Source organism: Vulpes lagopus, chromosome 8 (genome assembly GCF_018345385.1).
Source record: "Vulpes lagopus strain Blue_001 chromosome 8, ASM1834538v1, whole genome shotgun sequence".
NCBI lineage: Eukaryota > Metazoa > Chordata > Mammalia > Carnivora > Canidae > Vulpes > Vulpes lagopus.
Genome location: NC_054831.1, coordinates 32,721,654 through 32,740,728, shown reverse-complemented (window position 1 = coordinate 32,740,728; position 19,075 = coordinate 32,721,654). Strand labels below are relative to the sequence as shown.

Genomic DNA, 19,075 nt, shown 5'->3' with positions numbered 1-19,075 from the left:
TGGATCCCAAAGCTCCTACATGGCACTTTGTCCATAGATAGATGTCAAATAATTGTTGTTGAGGAGGGGATACATGTAAAGGACATCTTGTTTGGCCATCTTGCTGATGGCCAACTCTCAATTTTTATTCTAATAAGAAGAGATTCTTCATCACAGACACACAAATTGTCTTATAGCCATAAATAATTTTGTATCTGTTTTTACAGTATCAATATTTTAAAACTATAAAAGTATACAGACTAACCAATGTAATGTCTGAAGGCATATTTTGTTCTTGGTGGGGATTAAGGTAAAAACTACAGTCATAGGGAAACATGCCACATGATGGACTTGGTTGAAACCTCAGAAGTTTGTTGTGTCTGATTTCATAAGTATTTTTAGTTATGAAATCTTGAGGTGATGAGAGCTCATTTTGTAATTCTAGTTTTTCAGGACTATCAGCAATTTCCAAATTTTAATAATGTATTCTGAAATATTTTTTCAATAGCGTCTCTCATTTTTTAGTAAAAAGGGTCATACCTCGCTTTCCTTTTCTGGATGTTTTTCAACCCACATTCTTGGGAGATATGCGTCAGACAAACCAACATGAAGAGTGAATCCATCACTGTCTAAGGAGCTACCTTCCACGGTGCTAATTACAGCTTTGCAGTCTGTCCTCTACAAAACAACAAAGATAACAAAGTAAGTAATGGAATAATACCATATGATCAGTTTGCAGTTACCTCTCAAGTGCCAAACCCTTGCATAATTTATATAAGTGCAAAAAAAAAAATTTATATAAGTGCAAAAAAAAAAATTTATATAAGTGCATTAAGAATCAACAGTGTAGGGACGCCTAGGTGGCTCAGCGGTTGAGCATCTGCCTTTGGCTCAGGGCATGATCCCGGTCCGGGGATGGAGTCCCACACTGGGCTCCCTGGGAGGAGCCTGCTTCTCCCTCTGTCTATGTCTCTGCCTCTCTCCTTGTGTCTCTCATGAATTAATAAATAAAATCTTTATTAAAAAAACAACAACAGTGTAGTAATAAATCTCAAAATTGTGAAATTTTTAGAAGTATGCCCATTATCATATCAATTACCCTCCTGAAAATCTAAGGTTGATATACATAGTCAAATTTAGAAATTTCACACAGCCTCAAATCCTGGATCCAAAGATTATAGATCTATGTATTCAGGCAGAACTATCTGGATATAGCAGTAAGTACACTAGATAATCATAACTTAGAATAGTGAAAAGAGAAAATTCAGCAGAAATCTTATAATTATGCCTTATTTGTAAAATAACTTTTGAAGATGTTAATGATAAGCTTTAAAATGAAGGCAATGTTGACAGATTGTAAAATAAAGTCTTTCCTTTCCTATGTGCTCACCCCTTTGCAATGATGTGACTTTGCATCTCTTCCTGTCAGGAGATGGCACCTATTTTTCTGCCCTTGAATTCAGAGTTGGCCAATGTGACTTGCTTTCATCAATGGGATATTGGCAGATGTGATGCAAGAGGCTTGGAAAACATTCCAAAGGGGCTTGCCTTCCTCTGTTGCTACTGAGAACTTTTCAATTACTCTATGAATGAACCTGAGCTAACCTGCTAGATGAAGAGAGATATGGTCATCTCCCCAAATGACATCAGATCAACTGCTAGATATTAATAAGACCATTCTAGATCATCCTGTCCCAGCCAAGCCAGTGCAGACCATTAGAACCACCCAGCCAATTCACAGAACTGTGAAAAATAACAAATGTTATTACTTTATACCATCAAGTTTTGAGATTGATTGTTATACAGCAGAAGCTTTCTGACGCAGAGGGTCTCTTTTTCAGGATGGACTAAGTGTATGTGTTTATCTCCATTCCTAGTAAAATCCTAAAACTCTCTACCATAAGAAGGAATCAATTAAAGGGTATAAACCCATAAAGATATGGAGAATAGGAACAAAGACAATAGCAGTTGAGAGAGGTCAACAATTTAAGAAAAAATTGAAAGTTGATAGGGGCATGGTAAGTGACTTAGCCAGAGTGGAGGAAACTACTACCTGAGTCTGGTGGGGGACTACAGCAACCAGGAAAGGCTCAAACCTTGGAGCCTACTGCAGGAAATGGCAGTAACTAGCAAGCAGAGTATGCACTAAGTTGCTTTAGTGCAGGCTCCTTCCCTGCCTTAAGTAGCCAAGCAGCTAGCACCAATAGCTAGTACCCTGTTCTCTCACTAAGGGAATTGAAGATTCATTTCTCAGAGAAATTCAAGCAAATAGCATCCACACCGGGGAATCACAGGCATAGCAGACTATACAAATATAGGACTGCAGAGTAGGGAATGAAGTGTGGGTCCCTCAGTCACTCTCCCCAATCATACTTTAGGAATAACCTAGAGGTGTTCTGAATAACCACAGAAGGGTTAAAACACCACCATGAGCCTCACCATCAAACAGCCAGCCAGCTGCCAGAGACTCCAGTGCAGGACCTTTGGTCCACTCGCTCCACTCACCTCAGAGCATCTAACTAGCTTTCTCATGTCTTAGTTAGAGATGAACATGGAGAGGCCACCCAGACCTTTAAGGAAAAGTGTCTAACACAAAATCTAGAGACAAAAAAAAAAAAAAGAAAGAAAGAAAGAAAGAAAAAAAAGGAAAAAGCCAGAGAAGAAAAAAGGAACTCAAAGAGAAAAGATACAACACAGGGAAGAGAAGAAAAAGATATATCATGTTTTCAGAGAGACAAGAAAAGAGAAGATAATGCACCCATGAAACACACAAAGACGCTACAAAAAAAGGAATACTTCTAGAACAGAAAAGAGCTCTTACAAATTAAAAATCAGAACTAAAACACAAATTTCAGTGGAACAGTTGGAATTTGAAATCAAGAATATCACCCAGAAAGTAGAACAAAGAAACAATACAATGGTCAACAGGAGAGAAAAAGAAAGAAAACATGAAGCTCATTCCAGGGGACACATGACTGAAAGGCAATACAAAATGTGAAGGAGAGAGGAACAATTTAAAATATATATATTATATATATATTTTAACAAACTTTCCCAGAATTAAAGGCTATGAGTTATCCAATGAATGCATATCACATTCTTAACTAATTTCAGAATACCAGGAATAAAGAGAAGATCTGGAATTCTTGCAGAATTTAAAACAAAACAAAACAAAACAGACTATACACATTGAACAGGGGATTAGAATAACATTTTTCTCAGAACTAACACTGGAAGCTAGAAGATCATGTGTTCAATATTAGGAGGAAGATGATTTTCAACCCCGGATTAGACACCTTGGCAGATGATCAACATTCACACACGGAATGAGGATAGCTCCAGATATTGAGGCCCACACACTCTTACTCAGGAAGTTAATGGAGGTTGTTCTCTGTCAAATGGAGGAAATAAAGCAAGAAAGAGCATAAAGAGGAAAATATCTACAAAGGAGAATCATAAAGAAAGGCCCTGGGACCAAGCTGGGTTGGACTGGAGAGACAAAAGGGAGGAAGGTCTCCAGGGAAAAACATGATCCGAATTATTGGAAGCCTTCAACTGCAACAAATAATATTCTGAAGAGTTTTAATCTATGTGTAAGTGAGACTAGTGAAGAGAGTAGAGAATTAAATTTTCATTGACCATAATAGGAAGTTAAAAAATAATTTTGAATCAGATGGATGTTTTTACTGTTTTACAAGTAGTAAAAACATGAGCATTTACAACTTTGGAGGCCACCAGAAAGGCGGTAAGATATTTAAAGTGGTTCACTGTTTCTGGAGACTGTTCTGGAAGAGGCAGGGCATAAGTAGGCTGTTGCTTCTTCTGAGAAGCTGTTGTTAGCATTATTTCCTTTTTTTTTTAAGATTTTATTTTTTATATGAAATATGTTACATATATTTTATTATTTTATATTTAATTTTATTTTTTCAGTAATCTCTATACCCAACGTGGGGCTTGAACCCAAAACCCCGAGATCAAGAGTGGCATGCTCCACTGACTGAACCAGTCAGGTACCCCTGTTATTAGCATTCTTTTTTTTTTTTTTTAAAGATTTATTTATTTATTCATGAGAGACACACAGAGAGAGACAGAGACAGAGACATAGGCAGAGGGAGAAGCAGGTTCCTCACAGGGAGCCCCATGAGGGACTCGATCCCAGATCCCAGGATACTGACCTGGGCCGAAGGCAGGCGCCCAACTGATGAGCCATCCAGGTGTCCCTGTTGTTAGTGTTCTTATTTAACTTTTTAAACCACATGCCCTTATTGTCTTGACACAATAAAGCTGACGCTAAAATAAAAGCACTTAAAAAATGAAACAAAGATTCACTAACCTTTTGTCTCAGTTGATGTGTATCACTAGAAATGGATTCAATCATGTATGGCATCTCAATGGACATACTCAAAGAGAAGCTACCAAAAAGAAGAAAAATTGTCTATTATCTTAAATATTAAATAACTACTTGTTGTCATTTTATATAGTTTTAAGTAAAATTTGAAACCATACAACTAATGTCCATTGAATGAAGAGGTTTTATATTTTTGGTACTAACCTTTGCTTTGTTCCTATTTTCTTTATAGAAATCTTCTCTACTGTATCCTGTTAAAAGAAAATATATTTACATAAGTAAATATCTACTAATACACAGTGAGAACTCTAAGCTGAATGTAATGTTACCAAGACCACAATCTACATTGGCAAGACAGATGGTCTCCCTTTGAAGTAGTGAGTCACAGAACATTTGCTCATGGAATGACGGTAGTTTCTAAATAATAATTTATGACCAATTTAATAGAGATTTTCAACTACACATATGTCTATATACCTCTATATGCATACCTCTATATGCATATACACACATAATTTATATAAATACCTACAAAATAGAAACAAAGTGTTAATCAGTAGCTTCAGACTATCATCTCTGGCAATGGAATTAAGGATTAAGTTTTCCTCTTTGGCTTATTTGCATTCTTTATGGTTATCTAAATTCTCCATAATGAACATGTAGTACAGACACAAAAATTTTAAGTGACTGAACAGAATAAAAATATCACAGCAACTGAGCATAACTGTGTCTTTTTTCTTTTCATTTTACAAATATTACAGAATATAATGCAGAAATGCAGAAATGTCAGTAAATTTCTATATGCAGAAATGTCAGTAAAATTGACTTGATGCCAGAAAGATTAAATTTTTCTTTTTTCTTTTTTTTTAGAGAGGGAGAAAGAGAGAGAACCAGAGGAGGAGGAGCAGAGAGAGACAGAGAATCTTAAGTAGGATCCATACTGGGCATGGACCCCATCTCAGGGCTCAATCTCACAATCCTGAGATCATGATCTGAGCCGAAATCAAGAATCAGATGCTTAATCCACTGAGCCACCAGGTGCCCGTGGAAAGATTAGATTATTTTAGGTATTTTTAAGTTCAGATATTCATAAATCACCAAAAAAACCCTTTTTAAAACTTTCTAAGCATACAAACCTGAATGTTTTCATTCAAAACTTTGTCCTGTTGCCAAGGTGCCACAGTGGCAGGCATGAAGAAGACAGCCTTGCTGCCTTGGATGTTGAGTTCTGTGATGTAGGTAATTTTAATAAGGACCTTAGCCTTAGGGGGTAGATTTCCAACACTAACAGTAAAAACATCCTGAAATAGAAACACATTGCTCAGCTTTCCATTCAAAATTGTATCCATTCTATGCTAACTAATCCCTCCTGTATGAGCCACTTAAATTATAATCTGCCAGACTCTTCTCCAGAAAATGAGCATAGGTCCTACAAAACAAATGGGCACCGGCAGTGCTAAAGGAGAATCCTGGAACTGGTCCCTAGGGGTGGGGATGGTGTGACATTTACAAGAGGGGCAGAAGGAGAGGAGTTCCTTTGGGAGCAGGACCTTGCCCTGGCTGGGGAGGGTCACTTCTGTCCTCCATACCAAAGGCCCTGCATGCAGACCTCTGCTGCGCAGACAGCATCCATATGGTCCCTTCTTGAAGTGCTGGTAGCCTCTCTGACCTCCACAGCATCTAGCAGCAATTCTATCAGCGGCCATAGAGCCAGAGCAGTTTTCACTAACTTGGCCCTCACTTCATTCTTTTACCCTGTAGTTTATTCATCATTTTATTTTTTAGAAAAAGTATTTCACTTTCTTTTAAAGGGGTATTATAATCACTGCAGATAGAGACAAGCTCATGACTGGCTAGGGCAGAAAAAAAGAGGCTAGATGTATGTTTTTTCTGACACCCACACAGAGAAACTCTTAAAACCTCAAGGGTATCTTCTAGTCCACATGGTTGCACTGCCATGAAACTTAGTATGTTTAGGAACATATACTACTAATGATTTATAAAGATTTCAGAAGTAGATGATTACTTTTGACATTGAGGATATCCATTTGCAAGAATATCCAGTGAAGAAATGAATTCCAGTGAAGGCATGAACAATGAAGAGATGATAACTAAACAGTTCATACTGTTTGTCCTTAAAAGAAGCACATGAAAGCCTGGGTCTCATTTGAGAGACTGCCACATAATAGTGTGGGGCTGCAGCTCTGTTTCTGTGTAGGATACAGATGTAAGACATCACTTCTGTTACAAGCCAGATAATCTACAAAACTGTAACTTGTCTTGACCCGCCAGAAAGCTGAGCTGCAAGGCAACCGAGTGAACTGAATGCCAAAGAGTGACAAGCTCCTCTGACAGCAGATAAGACACAGGAACTGTGGGGATTCCCTTAGGGGTTCCCAGAGAGCTTTCATCTCGGTGCAGAGTAATGGGGAGCACCTGCCACATAGGGTACTTGTTCTCACCCAGCAGCTTCCATTCAGGAGGTTGGGCCCTTGCTCCAGCTCCAGTCTCAGCATTGAAATTTCCTCTGCATTTTCCCATTAACTCTTTATCTACCCTTTTCTCTTACTTTCCTGCTTTGAGATTACAAACTAGCCCTCTATCTGTATAAATAGTATATTAAAAGTAGTGATATATAGATAAACTATATATAGTTTTGTCTTAAATCAAGCAAATGGGGTGCCTATCTGGCTCAGTCAGTAGAGCATGTTACTCTTGATCTCATGAGTTTACACTCCACATTGGGCATAAAGCTTACTTAAAGAAAAAAATCAAGTAAACAAATGGAGTTAGAACATTCCAACCAGGAGAACAGAGGCTCTACAAAGGTATTGTTTTGGGGACTACAAGTAGTAGCTCAGACTCTGTGGAGTGCCAAGAGGGAGGAAGGAACTAGCGCAATGAGGCCAGGCCTGGGAGGGTCTTTGGTACGGTAGCAATTGGCTGAGGGGATGACAGTGGGCCCTACAGTAATGGTCAGAGGAAAGGTGGTGACATGGGCAGGCTGCACAGCCTGGTAGGAAACTCGAACAGATGATTACACTGGGAAGGGAGGATTGAAGGGTGACACCCAGAGTTTCCACCTGGCCCACCAGGTAAATGGTGACACCATTATTATGACCAGGGAGATAGGAGAAGGATGAAGTTTAGAGGAGAAGGAAATGGAATCAGCTTTAGATCTATTCCTTAATAAGCATGTGTGGTTTTTAAAAATATTTTCAATTACTGATTTATTTCAATAACCATGCCACCTTGTTCTTTTTAACCTTACCTCAAACCTTACCTCAAAATATATTAAATATAAGATTAATTTAGGTATACCCTAAAGGTGGACCAATATAAAGTTGAGTCCAGTAGTCTTCTTCCAACTTTGTCCTCCTTTGTGATATAATGAGGTTTGAAATCTTAGGTGTCCCTACACAATATTTCAATGACAAATCATTTTCGCCTCATCTGTTGGATATCTAAAGCTACTTTGCTAGTCTTCTGATCATTGGGAATATCATATATATAATACACATAGCATATACACATCATATATATTATAAATGATAACATGATATGTAATACAGTAAGATATATTTTATAGACACATATATAATGTTCCCAAGCATAGAGGAATATTATTTTATATGTATATGTATGACATGTATATATATGTGGGTATACATATATAAAATGTTGCCAACTATTAGAAGTCAAATAGATAATATATATTTATATATTAAACACATAATAACCTATATATAATAACATATAGTATGTATATAATACACTATATAACTATATTATTAATATAATACATTATAGGGTGAGGACATCATAGTCACCATATGGTGAAATATATTCTGGGAGACTTAAAGGCTCTGGTTAGCAATGGTTCTGACCAGACTTTATCCAGAGGTAACATCTGTTGTGAGGACTGTTTTCCTGTGGATCATTTTCCTAGGGAAATATATTAGCATCAAAGAGGAAACATGTCAACCATTTATGACAATAACCCCACACTGTTAAGTGTCAGCATATCAAATGAACCCCAGGCTTTTATATATATATACACTTTGGCCAGGGGTAGCATTATTAAGTGTTTAATAATGACCTCTTCCTTGCTTATTCCCATTCTGCAAATGGTTATCCTAGATGTCAAAAGCAATTATTTATCCTTTAACTCTATATTAATCTTTAATAACTCCCCTCCCCAAACATTAAATTTTCACAATGCTATGGCAATGTGCCATCTTCAGGGGTAATATCTGAAGCACATGGCCTCTCAAAAGCACATGCATCCTTAAAAACAACTAAATATCTACACTGGAGATAATGATTAGAAACTAACTTCATGCAATCTAATATTTGCCAAAGGCATATTTAAAGCATCTTATATTTAAGAAAAGAAATCTGATGGATATGACAGCTGTTTATTCTTTCATATTATCCATATTTTATCTCTATACAAGCAATTAATCAGAAAGAAAAGAATCTGGACCTATCTCAGGACCCTGTAAAAATGTCTCCCTGGGATATGACTTGGTGAAAATTGGATAAACTGCTAGGAAAGCTTAGTTCTAGGAATAGTGTATATGCAGTGGATCCTTGAAATGCAGCCAAAATCCACTTATAACTTTTGACTTCCTAAAAATTTAATTACTAATGGCCTACTATTGACCAGAAGCCTTACTGATAACATAAACAACAGTCAGTTACCACAAATATGTGGTATATTTGTGGTATATTTGTATGTTATGTGTTATATACTAAAATCTTACAATGAAGTAAGTGGGAGAAAAGAAAATCATAAGGAAGACAAAATACATTTGCAGTGCTATACTGCATTTATTGAAAAAATCTGCCTACAAGTGGATCTATGCGGTTCAAACCTGTGTTGTTCAAGGGTCAATTGTATGTTATACTCTTATCAGAAGATGAAGATTATGTATCCCTAATTTTTCTTTTTGTTGTCATTTCTGGGAAACTCAGTTCCCTAGGAGAGAAATAGCTCTTCTTACTCGTTTGGCAATACCGATACCATTTCCTTTGTTTAGGTAAGTCAGACGGTTTTAAACAGCTGGACCTTCCCTTGCTAACAGCAAGTTAAACTCTAGGCCTAAAATAGCATAAAGTATCCCAGTGTCTACCATGGACTTCATGTTTCAAGTCATACACCAACTCTTTCTCCCTCTTGGTAAGTATGCTAGACTAATGGATAAATTAAGCCCTACGGGCGTATCCTGATCCATCAAGTAAGCGCCATGGCCTTGACTGATGGCTTCTCGGTATTCACGGTGGGCTGCTTCCTTCTCTTTCACCTGGAAAAGATTATTTTTATATCAGTCATTTTAGTATATGTGCTGCCAAAGCGAGAACTTTTATATCAGTCATAATATGAATAGTGATTTCAGACTTTAACATTCTGATGAGAAAATTCATCAATTTTTATTAAAACCTAGGCAAAACCAGAAAATGGGAGTTGAAAGTGAATGAAAACTTATATAAGTGATCATTAAAATGTACTTATCTAATAAGAATTTGAATCAGAAAAAGCCAACTAAAGAGAAATCCCTTTAATTAGTTGGGACTAAAGTATTTCAGAGTCAACAGTGGGAAAAAAAAGTTTGGGACTTTATGTTGAACAAAAATAGTAAGTTTATCTTAAATTTAACAAAATATGAGTTATTACTGCAACTATGGGTTAATCCCTAGAATAAACAAAGAATATATCACTTGTTATTTCTTTTGGTACAACTTTTCTTAAAAAGTTACCACAAAAAAAAAAAAAAAAAAAAGTTACCACAGTAGCGGTCACATCAATGTAACTGTTACAAACAGGGTGTAGAGGGTCCGTTTTCTGCAAAACTTCACCAATTTTTCATTGTGCCTCTCTTAAACTTTTGACATTGAAGTTGCTCTGTTTTGAAGTGCTAGGCAAAGAATTTATAAGGCACTGGCTGATGATTACTGGACAGGTAGGGACAGAAACCAGTTATCCATCAGGCAGGGATGTCTGAATGGAAGCCAACTGTATAAATGCTTGGTTTTTCAAAGAATATTTCTGTTTTTTGATAAGATTGCTATTCAATCTTATAGCTATGGAGACTCAGGTGAGGAAGATTTGGGTAAATGGGAAACTGACCTTGAACCCAAAGAGAGGTCACATTGCATTTTCTCCCCTTACCTCTCCTACTATGTGCTTCCCATTGATGAATGCTTCAAAACCACACACAGCTGCCTTATCATCCAAAGGAAAAATATATCTTGCCTCAATGGGCACAGGACTTTGATTTGTGTATGTCTGAAAAACAATGACCTGAAGAAGAAAAGAATCCACATACTTGATGAAATCATATGGGACAACTTTTGCAGGAACAATTGTTCATGAAAAATATTATGCATATTTCTTTAAATTCCTTGAATTTTTATCATGTCTCTCGAATTCCAATCCTGGCTTCAGGGATTAGAGCATTCTAAGATTGCAACGTAGAGTCCATGTCACATTATAAAATGTACCAGCCGTAACTTTAGGTATTTCACACACCCTTGGCTGGAATAAAAGTCACTATTATTACAATATTATAAACACTGGCTTAACAGAAGCAATGCAGCTTTCATTAAGATGACAAGATAGCTTCTTTACATTTGGGTCTTGATCTGTCCTTGGTGTCACGGCCCAGACACTTTTCCAGAATAGTTCCTACATCTGGTCTGTTTTCAGGTCTTGGCATTTCCTCCTTTACCTCTTTGTACATAGCCCTCCATAGCTTTTTCCATCTATCCCCATCTTTTCCTGTCTAGCCAACTCCTGAATCAACTCTTCCACTCCTACTTGCTGTCTCTATTCTTATCAGATTAATTTTTTTAAATTAATTTTTATTGGTGTTCAATTTACCAACATACAGAAAAACACCCAGTGCTCATGCCGTCAAGTGTCCACCTCAGTGCCCGTCACCCATTCCCCTCCAACACCCGCCCTCCTCCCCTTCCACCACCCCTAGTTCGTTTCCCAGGGTTAGGAGTCTTTATGTTCTGTCTCCCTTCCTGATATTTCCCAACATTTCTTTTCCCTTCCTTTATATTCCCTTTCACTATTATTTATATTCCCCAAATGAATGAGAACATACACTGTTTGTCCTTCTCCGATTGACTTATTTCACTCAGCATAATACCCTCTAGTTCCATCCACGTTGAAGCAAATGGTGGGTATTTGTCGTTTCTAATTGCTGAGTAATATTCCATCTTATCAGATTAATTTTACTAAATGAACTGTGTTTATCAGTCCCTTGTTTAAGGAAAGGCCAGTCTTTACACATTTGAAAAAAAAAAAAAAACCCTAGACATAATAGTAAACAGTAGCATTTTAAACATGTGGCAATAATAAAAAAATATTTAGCCATTTGCCATCAATAATTTCTGGGAAGAGACTGAAATGAAAAATAAAAGAATAAAGGAAACGAACTTATTCCAAAATGCTGCCCATAACTGGATTGACAGTTATCTAGGTTGCCCCTAGTGTATGTGCAATGAGAGAAAAACATTTCTAAGGGGCACACACTTAAACAATTTGATTCTCATCAAATCAGCAGGTCAGTGCCTCAGGGGATCCAATCTCCCAGTTCTGCAAACTGTGAGTGGTAGAGCCACCGGCTTACCAGCCAGCTACCCTGGAATTGGGGGCTGGCCCTGGCCTGAGATGATCCTATCATGATACAGGACTCAGATGTTCTTATGTTCCTAAGAGGTCTTTATAGCTGGTCAGTGCAGTCCTTAGTGTGTAGGAGCCAATGAGGTCAAATCTTAGAAGCTGTCTTCATGGTGCACTGGCAGCCGACCTGCATGCATGCCCATGAACTCTACTTTCTGTTCTGTGACCACAGGTGCACTAGTGGTGAGCTTCTAGCCGAGGCCACACACTGCACTGGAACATGAGTGCTTATCCTCTCTCCACTACAGAACAGAGCATCTCCAGCAATTCCCTGCTATGATACTGTGATTTATAATAAAATATATATCTATAGATATATATATCTATAGATATAGATTTGTGATTTATAATAAGATATATAGATATAGATATAGATAGATATATCTATCTATATCTATATATATTTGTCTTTGTACCTGTTTCTGGCTGGTTTCTGGCACAGAGCTCCCCAAACCCTCAAAATTTCCAGAGGGTTAAGGACAATACAGGCATCTTGGTGTTCATAACAGACCCCTTTCAACCACATCTGAGTTTATGTCGAAGAGGTGACTTCTGAAAAGTACCTAAGGATAAGGACTGGCTGCCAAGGGGATTAAAGGGTTGGAACTGTCAGCCCCACCCTTGGGCCTTGGGGAGGGGAGAGAGGATGGAGATTGAATTCAACTGCCAATAACAAATGATTTAATAATCAATCGTGCCTGCTTTAACCCCAAAAGACAGGCTTCAGAGAGCTTCCAGGCTGGGGAACATGTGGAGAGTGGTCTGCCTGGACAGGGCATGGAAGCTTTGGCACATACCTTGCTCTACACGTTTCTTCCATCCAGCTGTTCCTCGTTTATATTCTCCTATAATATCTATTAATGTTGTAAGTAAAATGTTTCCTTGAGTTCTGTGTGCTGCTCTAGCAAATCAATCTAAAGGGCCTTTGGAACCTCTGATGTATAGTTGGCCAGCCAGAAACACCTGCAACTGGCCTCTGAAGTGGTAGCAGGGAGGGAGAACAGTCCCGGGGGATTAAGACCCTAACCTCTGAGATCAGAGCCTACCTCCAGGTAGACAGTCTGGATCTCACTGGCCGTTCCCTCTCTGTCTCCTTCACTGACTCAGCCTCCTCTACCTGACCACTACATGTTGGCCTTGTCTTCTCTCTCTGAAAGATTCTCTTGGTGATCTAATCTGGTCACACGACTTTAAATAGTATCTAAGTGCTGGCGACTCCCCCATTTATGACTCCCACCAGGAGTTAACTCTTCTCTGGACTCTAGACTCAAATGCCTTACTGCCTTCTTGGTTTTTGCATCTTCCATGATATGGCTAAAGATAGTATCCTGAGAGTCACCTCCAACTTATCCCTTCTACCACTTCCCCATTTCAGTATGTACAAATGTGACTGATCCTTCTAGTTGCTCAGGCCAAAAACCTTGGTGTCATCCTTGACTCCTGACTTTCTCTTGTGTTTCACATCCATCATCAAATCTTACTGGTTCTACCTTCGATCCTTTGCCAGACCCAATAATTTCTTCTCACCCCTACTACTAACATTCTGGTTCAAGTCACTGTCATCCTTGACTGAATTACTTCAATGGTAATCTACACTTGGTACTGTAACATGCTCCCAGATGTTCTTTTTCAGGACCAAGCCTGCTGGGAGTGTCATCTGCTGAGTTCCTCCCCAGACTGTCCCCAGCAAAAAAGGTGGACTGCCTCACCCAACGTTATGACCCCTCCCCACGGGCAGCCACATCCAGTGACTTGTCCCTCTGCAAGCACAAAGCCTGGTGCCCTGGCCTCAATTCAGAATGTCTCTGAAGGCCATCTCAGCTTCAGAGCTCCTCTGAGATCATGTGAGGACTCATAAGCATCATATGTTAGATGTGTTAAGGTTCAATGTCTCCTTTTATCAGGTTCTGACTCCTTCAGTCTCTTACAGGTATTGTTCCTGAGAGCACCTCACAACAACCTTCCTGAAAACAAATTCCACCTAGACAACTTGACCTCAGATGTCTCCTGACCAATCCTCTTTAGACTGTTCTTGACATGGTGCCTAGTGTGATACTATTAAAACAGGTGATATCATACCACTTCTCCGCCAAACATCTTCTAAAGGCTCAGAATGAAGGACAGTATGTCCTGTGTCCTGATGTGAGTTGACACCCACACCACCTCTCTGACTCTCAGTTCTCTGCCATGCTTCCCTCTTCCACTCTGCTCTAGCCACATTGGCCTTCTTGATTCCAGGCTTGCTCCCACCACAGGGCCTTTGCACATGCTGTTTTCTCCACCTGGAATGAGCAATCTCTAGATGTCCATATGATTTAGTCCCCTATTTCCTACATGTCTGTACTTAGACGTCACCTTCTCAGTAAGGCCTTTTTTTGGACATCCTATTTACAAATTCAAACCCTTCCCTCCTGTGCAACTCCTATCCTCCCTGCTTACATTTTCTTCTTTAGCACTTATCACCATCTAACATATGATGCATTTTATCTTTTTTTTTTTTTTTTCCTATTCCTTCAATAAAATCTATGCTCTTTCAGGGCAGTTTTTTTTTGTTGTTGTTGTTGTTCATTGCTGTATGCCTAGAGCCTAGAACAGTCCCTGGTATGTAGTAGGTGCTCAATGAATAAACAAATTCTGGAAACACACATTTTGTTTAATTCATGCAACTATAATCAAATTATCATTTATCTGTTTAAAGTATCATAAAACCACAAAGAACATACCTGGGCTATGATGTCTATTATTTTCCCCTTGATGTGAACATTCTCGAGAGGAACTGAATTGCCAGAGAAATCCTGAAGGCCAGACTTGATGTTGCTGAAAGGTTTGGTGTCTGCTAACTGATAATCTACACATTAAAAATTAAAATGTTAGCATTTAAAACCATCCCTGCACTGCCTGTTTTTGTTATCTTAATTGTTATTCCTTCCCCTTCCCTTTATACATTGTATTTTAGGAAAAATGGACAAGTAGAATTTTATTATTTTTAATTGCCAATTCTGTAAAGCAAGTGAACCTACGTGAGACAAATGGGGGCAGCCTTCATAACAGACACTCTGCGTTTTTAATCTAGAGACTCTGAGGACTCATCTTGAAAATTTAGAGTCACGCAATTACTTGAAAGACCTACATTTAAGCATACACAAGTACACAGAAGTCTCCAGAATTTATATGTGTAGTTTATGCATGAATCTAGATATATCCATTCCTTGACCTATAATTTTGATTGGTCACTCACTATTATTTATTGTGCCGCAAAAGCTTATCAAACCAATAGGAGACTCCTTAGACTTTCAAACCAAAGCCCACTAAATCAAATTTCTAATATAGCATATGCAAAAAAAAGTTCCCCTTCTATACCAGAAGGAGCAAAAATACAGATATAATCAGATATATTCTGATTCTCTTCCCAGACGTTTCATTTAATGGCTTCCAGAGGAAAACCAGGAGTCATTTTCTTATACATGAAGTCATGCATTTCCAACAAAAAATAATTTGATCACAGTTAAAAATGTAGTGTGTTTTTACAATGCTATTAATAAATATTATAATAGTTTGGGCTTACAATTTTCTGAGAAAATATCATCCTCTCATATATTTCTACTACTAGCATATAAGCTGCATATTATAATTTTGGGAATACCTTTGCTTAGTGCAGATATTGGTCTCATTTGCAACACAGAGAAACCGAGGCCCACAAAGCTTATGCAGTGTGTTGCATGCTGCACAGCCTAGCAAGTGGCAAGTTGATACTTGAAGCTGAGCTTCCTGATTCTAAAGCTGTGTCTTCTGTCCACTTCACCAACCCCCATTGCACTTTTTGTGCTTCAACATCTTAGATTGCTTCAGTGGTTTTCAGCACTGGCTGTCCTGAGGTGCACGAGCTCAACTCAGGCATGTTAACAAAGTAATATGTGACCTCTGAGATCACTTAACCTCTCTCAAGTATCCTGAGATAATTTTTATGAAATAAAAAAGGAAATGAAATATTTATCTATGAGGTCATAGATACAGTTACTGAATATGAACATGAATTCCTCTAAAAGGAAAACAGCTGAGTTCTCTAAATATCACATAAGACAACATTCAAGAAAATTGTCTTACCTTCAACGTTTGAAAAATTTGAAAACTCAGGTCTGTATTCCTCTAATTCAGTAGTATTACAAGGATGAAAGTCCTTTACTTCATCTCCAGGTATACAAAATTTAATAATATATTTCATTTTAATTTGATTAGTTTTATATACAACAAATTCATCATCCTACAACCAGCAGAAATTAACGGGTGAGGGAAAAACCCTTATCAGCAAATGTTCTCATAAAAGCAGAATTACAGGTTTGCTAATTTAGAAAATATTGAATTTAGGGAGTCACAAATATGTAATAATTATTTAAACTTAAGTATACTCAATAAAAATGGGAGCCTCTCTGCTTGTTTCTTGAAATGAATACCTCGAAGTCTGTGGTGACAGTGGCTGTTGTTTGCACACCATGGACACTGTCATAACCTGGTGGTGCTTCTGTCAAGGAGAAGTCTCTTTTTTTCAAGTCCATGCACTTCCCAAGGGCTACATCACAGACAACCAAGAGCCTACTGCCATCAATCTCTCCTGAGTGGGAGTACTTGACACTCGTACTGTATTGGGAAAGGAAGGAAGTATGTGTTTGTAATTTATGGTTATGTGCCAACAATATTTTATTATCTATTATCCATCTCTACATGTGAAATACTGTGTAAACAACTTTGCTGGTAGAATGTTCCAAATTTTACTGTTATTGAAATGTCTCTGAAGATTCAATTTAGAACTTTATTTTTCACTTACTTGTTTAAAACTTCAAAGTGAAAAACACATATGTTGCACTTCTGTTGTGGTAAACAGTACTGAAATTACTTTCTTCCAAGGATAGATGGATTCCACTGTTTTCCCAAATCTTTATTAATTACTAAAATACACACATTTTGGTATGGTAAACATACCAAAGTGATGGAAGAGAAGGAAAACCCTTCACTTTTTTAATTCAGAAAAAGTAGATTACTTTTCTGCACTAAAGCTCAGTGAGAACATGAAATACCATGTGACTAAGAACTGGTCAAAGGGAAAAATGGACTGTATTCTCAAAGAGCCTTCTGAATCCAAATGGAGAAACAAAAATTTCAAATGACATCTAAATGAGAGGTTTTGTTTGACTTTCTTCAGGACTTGGCAGCTTAAAAAATGCAACTTTTGCAATTAAGGAGCATAGGCCAGGATACCTTTGGGAGCAACATTCTGGGGACAGACCTCTATTTTTCCAAATATCAAGACCCAAATGTAAAAGTGTTTGTTCTATCCCCTCTAAGACTTTCCTCTTTTATTTATTTTTTTAAAATATTTTATTTTTAAGTAATCTCTACACCCAACACAGGGATTGAACTTAAAATTCTGAGGTCAAGAGCCACATGCTCTCCTAACTGAGCCAGCCAGGTGCCCCAAGACTTGCCCCTTTAAAAAAAAATCAATGTCCCCCATTCTTCCTATAAACTTCCTTCCCTGTGACAGCCAAACCTGTGACCCTTGACCTTGTCCTGGCTTCTTTCCTCTCCACCCCCTGCCTTTCTAAATGACTGCCTCTACTTGCTTGCTTGCCCATCACCCCTCAGCCCACTGCAGTTTGGCTCCTCCAATGAAACCACTCCGTCCAAAGTCACCAATGACTTTAATTTGGTTAAATTCAGAATGCCAATTTATTTTTAAAAAATTATCATTTAAAAAATTTTACTTTGAAATATTTTTCAAATATTTTAAATAGGAATGAGTACTATAAATGTTCAGTTTCAAGAGTGATGATAAGACAAACAACCATATAGCTACTGCCTAGTTTAAGAAATAGAAGATCATCAAGACTTCTATGTTGCCCTGTGGCATCACCTTCTTTGCCACCCAGAGGTAATCTAATTGCTATCTTGGTTTCTTCTGTATATTATTTTTTCTTTCTATCTTTTTTCTTTCTTTTATAGCATTGATAACTGTCCCTCAATGATATGCTTAGTTTTGCTTGTTTTGAAATTTACATACACCTAGAATCATATAGCCCTTTTTTGCTCCATGTTATGTTCCTAAGGGTCATGTGTTAGACATGTGTAGCTGTAGTATACTTGTTTAAACTGCACATAGGACTCCATGTAGGAGTATACCAAGATTTTTCGATCCATTCCCCTATCAAAGGACATCTGCATGATTTCTAGTGTTCTGTTAATATAGTTTTCTTGGCCACTCCTGTACATGTGTCCTGGTCTATGTCTGCTTACCTAGGTAGTGATTCTCAACCCAGGCTGCACATTATAATCATTCAGGGAGTTTAAAAAAACAATTGAGGGGATCCCTGGGTGGCGCAGCAGTTTGGCGCCTGCCTTTGGCCCAGGGCGCGATCCTGGAGACCCCGGATCGAGTCCCACTTCGGGCTCCCGGTGCATGGAGCCTGCTTCTCTCTCTGCCTGTGTCTCTGCCTCTCTCCCTCTCTCTCTCTCTGTGTGTGTGACTATCATAAATAAATAAAAAAATAAAATAAAATAAAATAAAATAAAAAAACAATTGATACCCAACCCTCAGCCCTGGAGATCCTGATTTAACTATCTGGGGAGAAGTCAGCACCAGCAGTGTTTATTTTATTTTTATTTTTTATTTTTTTTATAAAGATTTTATTTATTCGAGAGAGAGAGAGAGAGAGAGAGAGAGAGAGAGAGGGAGAAGCAGGCTCCATGCAGGAAGCCTGATGTGGGACTCAATCCCAGAACTCCGAGACCATGCCCTGAGCCAAAGGGAGAAGTTCAACACTTGAGCCGCCCAGGCGTCCCACCAGCAGTGTTTAAAGGCTCCTCCCAGATGGAGATCAGTAGGAGGTGGGTGAAATAGGTGATGGAGATTAAGGAGTGCACTTGTGATGAGTGCCGGGCAATGGATGCAAGTACTGAACACCTGAAAGTAATATTATACTGTACTAACTGTAATTTGAGTAAAAATAAAAAAAAAAAGTACTTTAAGTGAAAAAAAAATCTCCAAGTGAGTCCAATGT

General features: G+C 38.1%; 1 protein-coding gene across 1 annotated transcript in view; it reads right to left on the bottom strand.

Moving 5' to 3' along the window:
* PARP4 (poly(ADP-ribose) polymerase family member 4) overlaps positions 1–19,075 on the bottom strand; it is a 106,272-nt gene that overhangs the window by 57,569 nt on the left and 29,628 nt on the right. The window contains exons 13-21 of the mRNA XM_041765436.1: positions 16,475–16,658; positions 16,128–16,284; positions 14,747–14,871; positions 10,500–10,631; positions 9,547–9,633; positions 5,464–5,628; positions 4,532–4,578; positions 4,313–4,391; positions 520–657 (exon numbers count right to left, since the gene is read on the bottom strand). Of these exons, the coding sequence (XP_041621370.1) occupies positions 520–657; positions 4,313–4,391; positions 4,532–4,578; positions 5,464–5,628; positions 9,547–9,633; positions 10,500–10,631; positions 14,747–14,871; positions 16,128–16,284; positions 16,475–16,658 (1,114 nt within the window). The remainder of the gene's footprint in view (positions 1–519; positions 658–4,312; positions 4,392–4,531; positions 4,579–5,463; positions 5,629–9,546; positions 9,634–10,499; positions 10,632–14,746; positions 14,872–16,127; positions 16,285–16,474; positions 16,659–19,075) is intronic.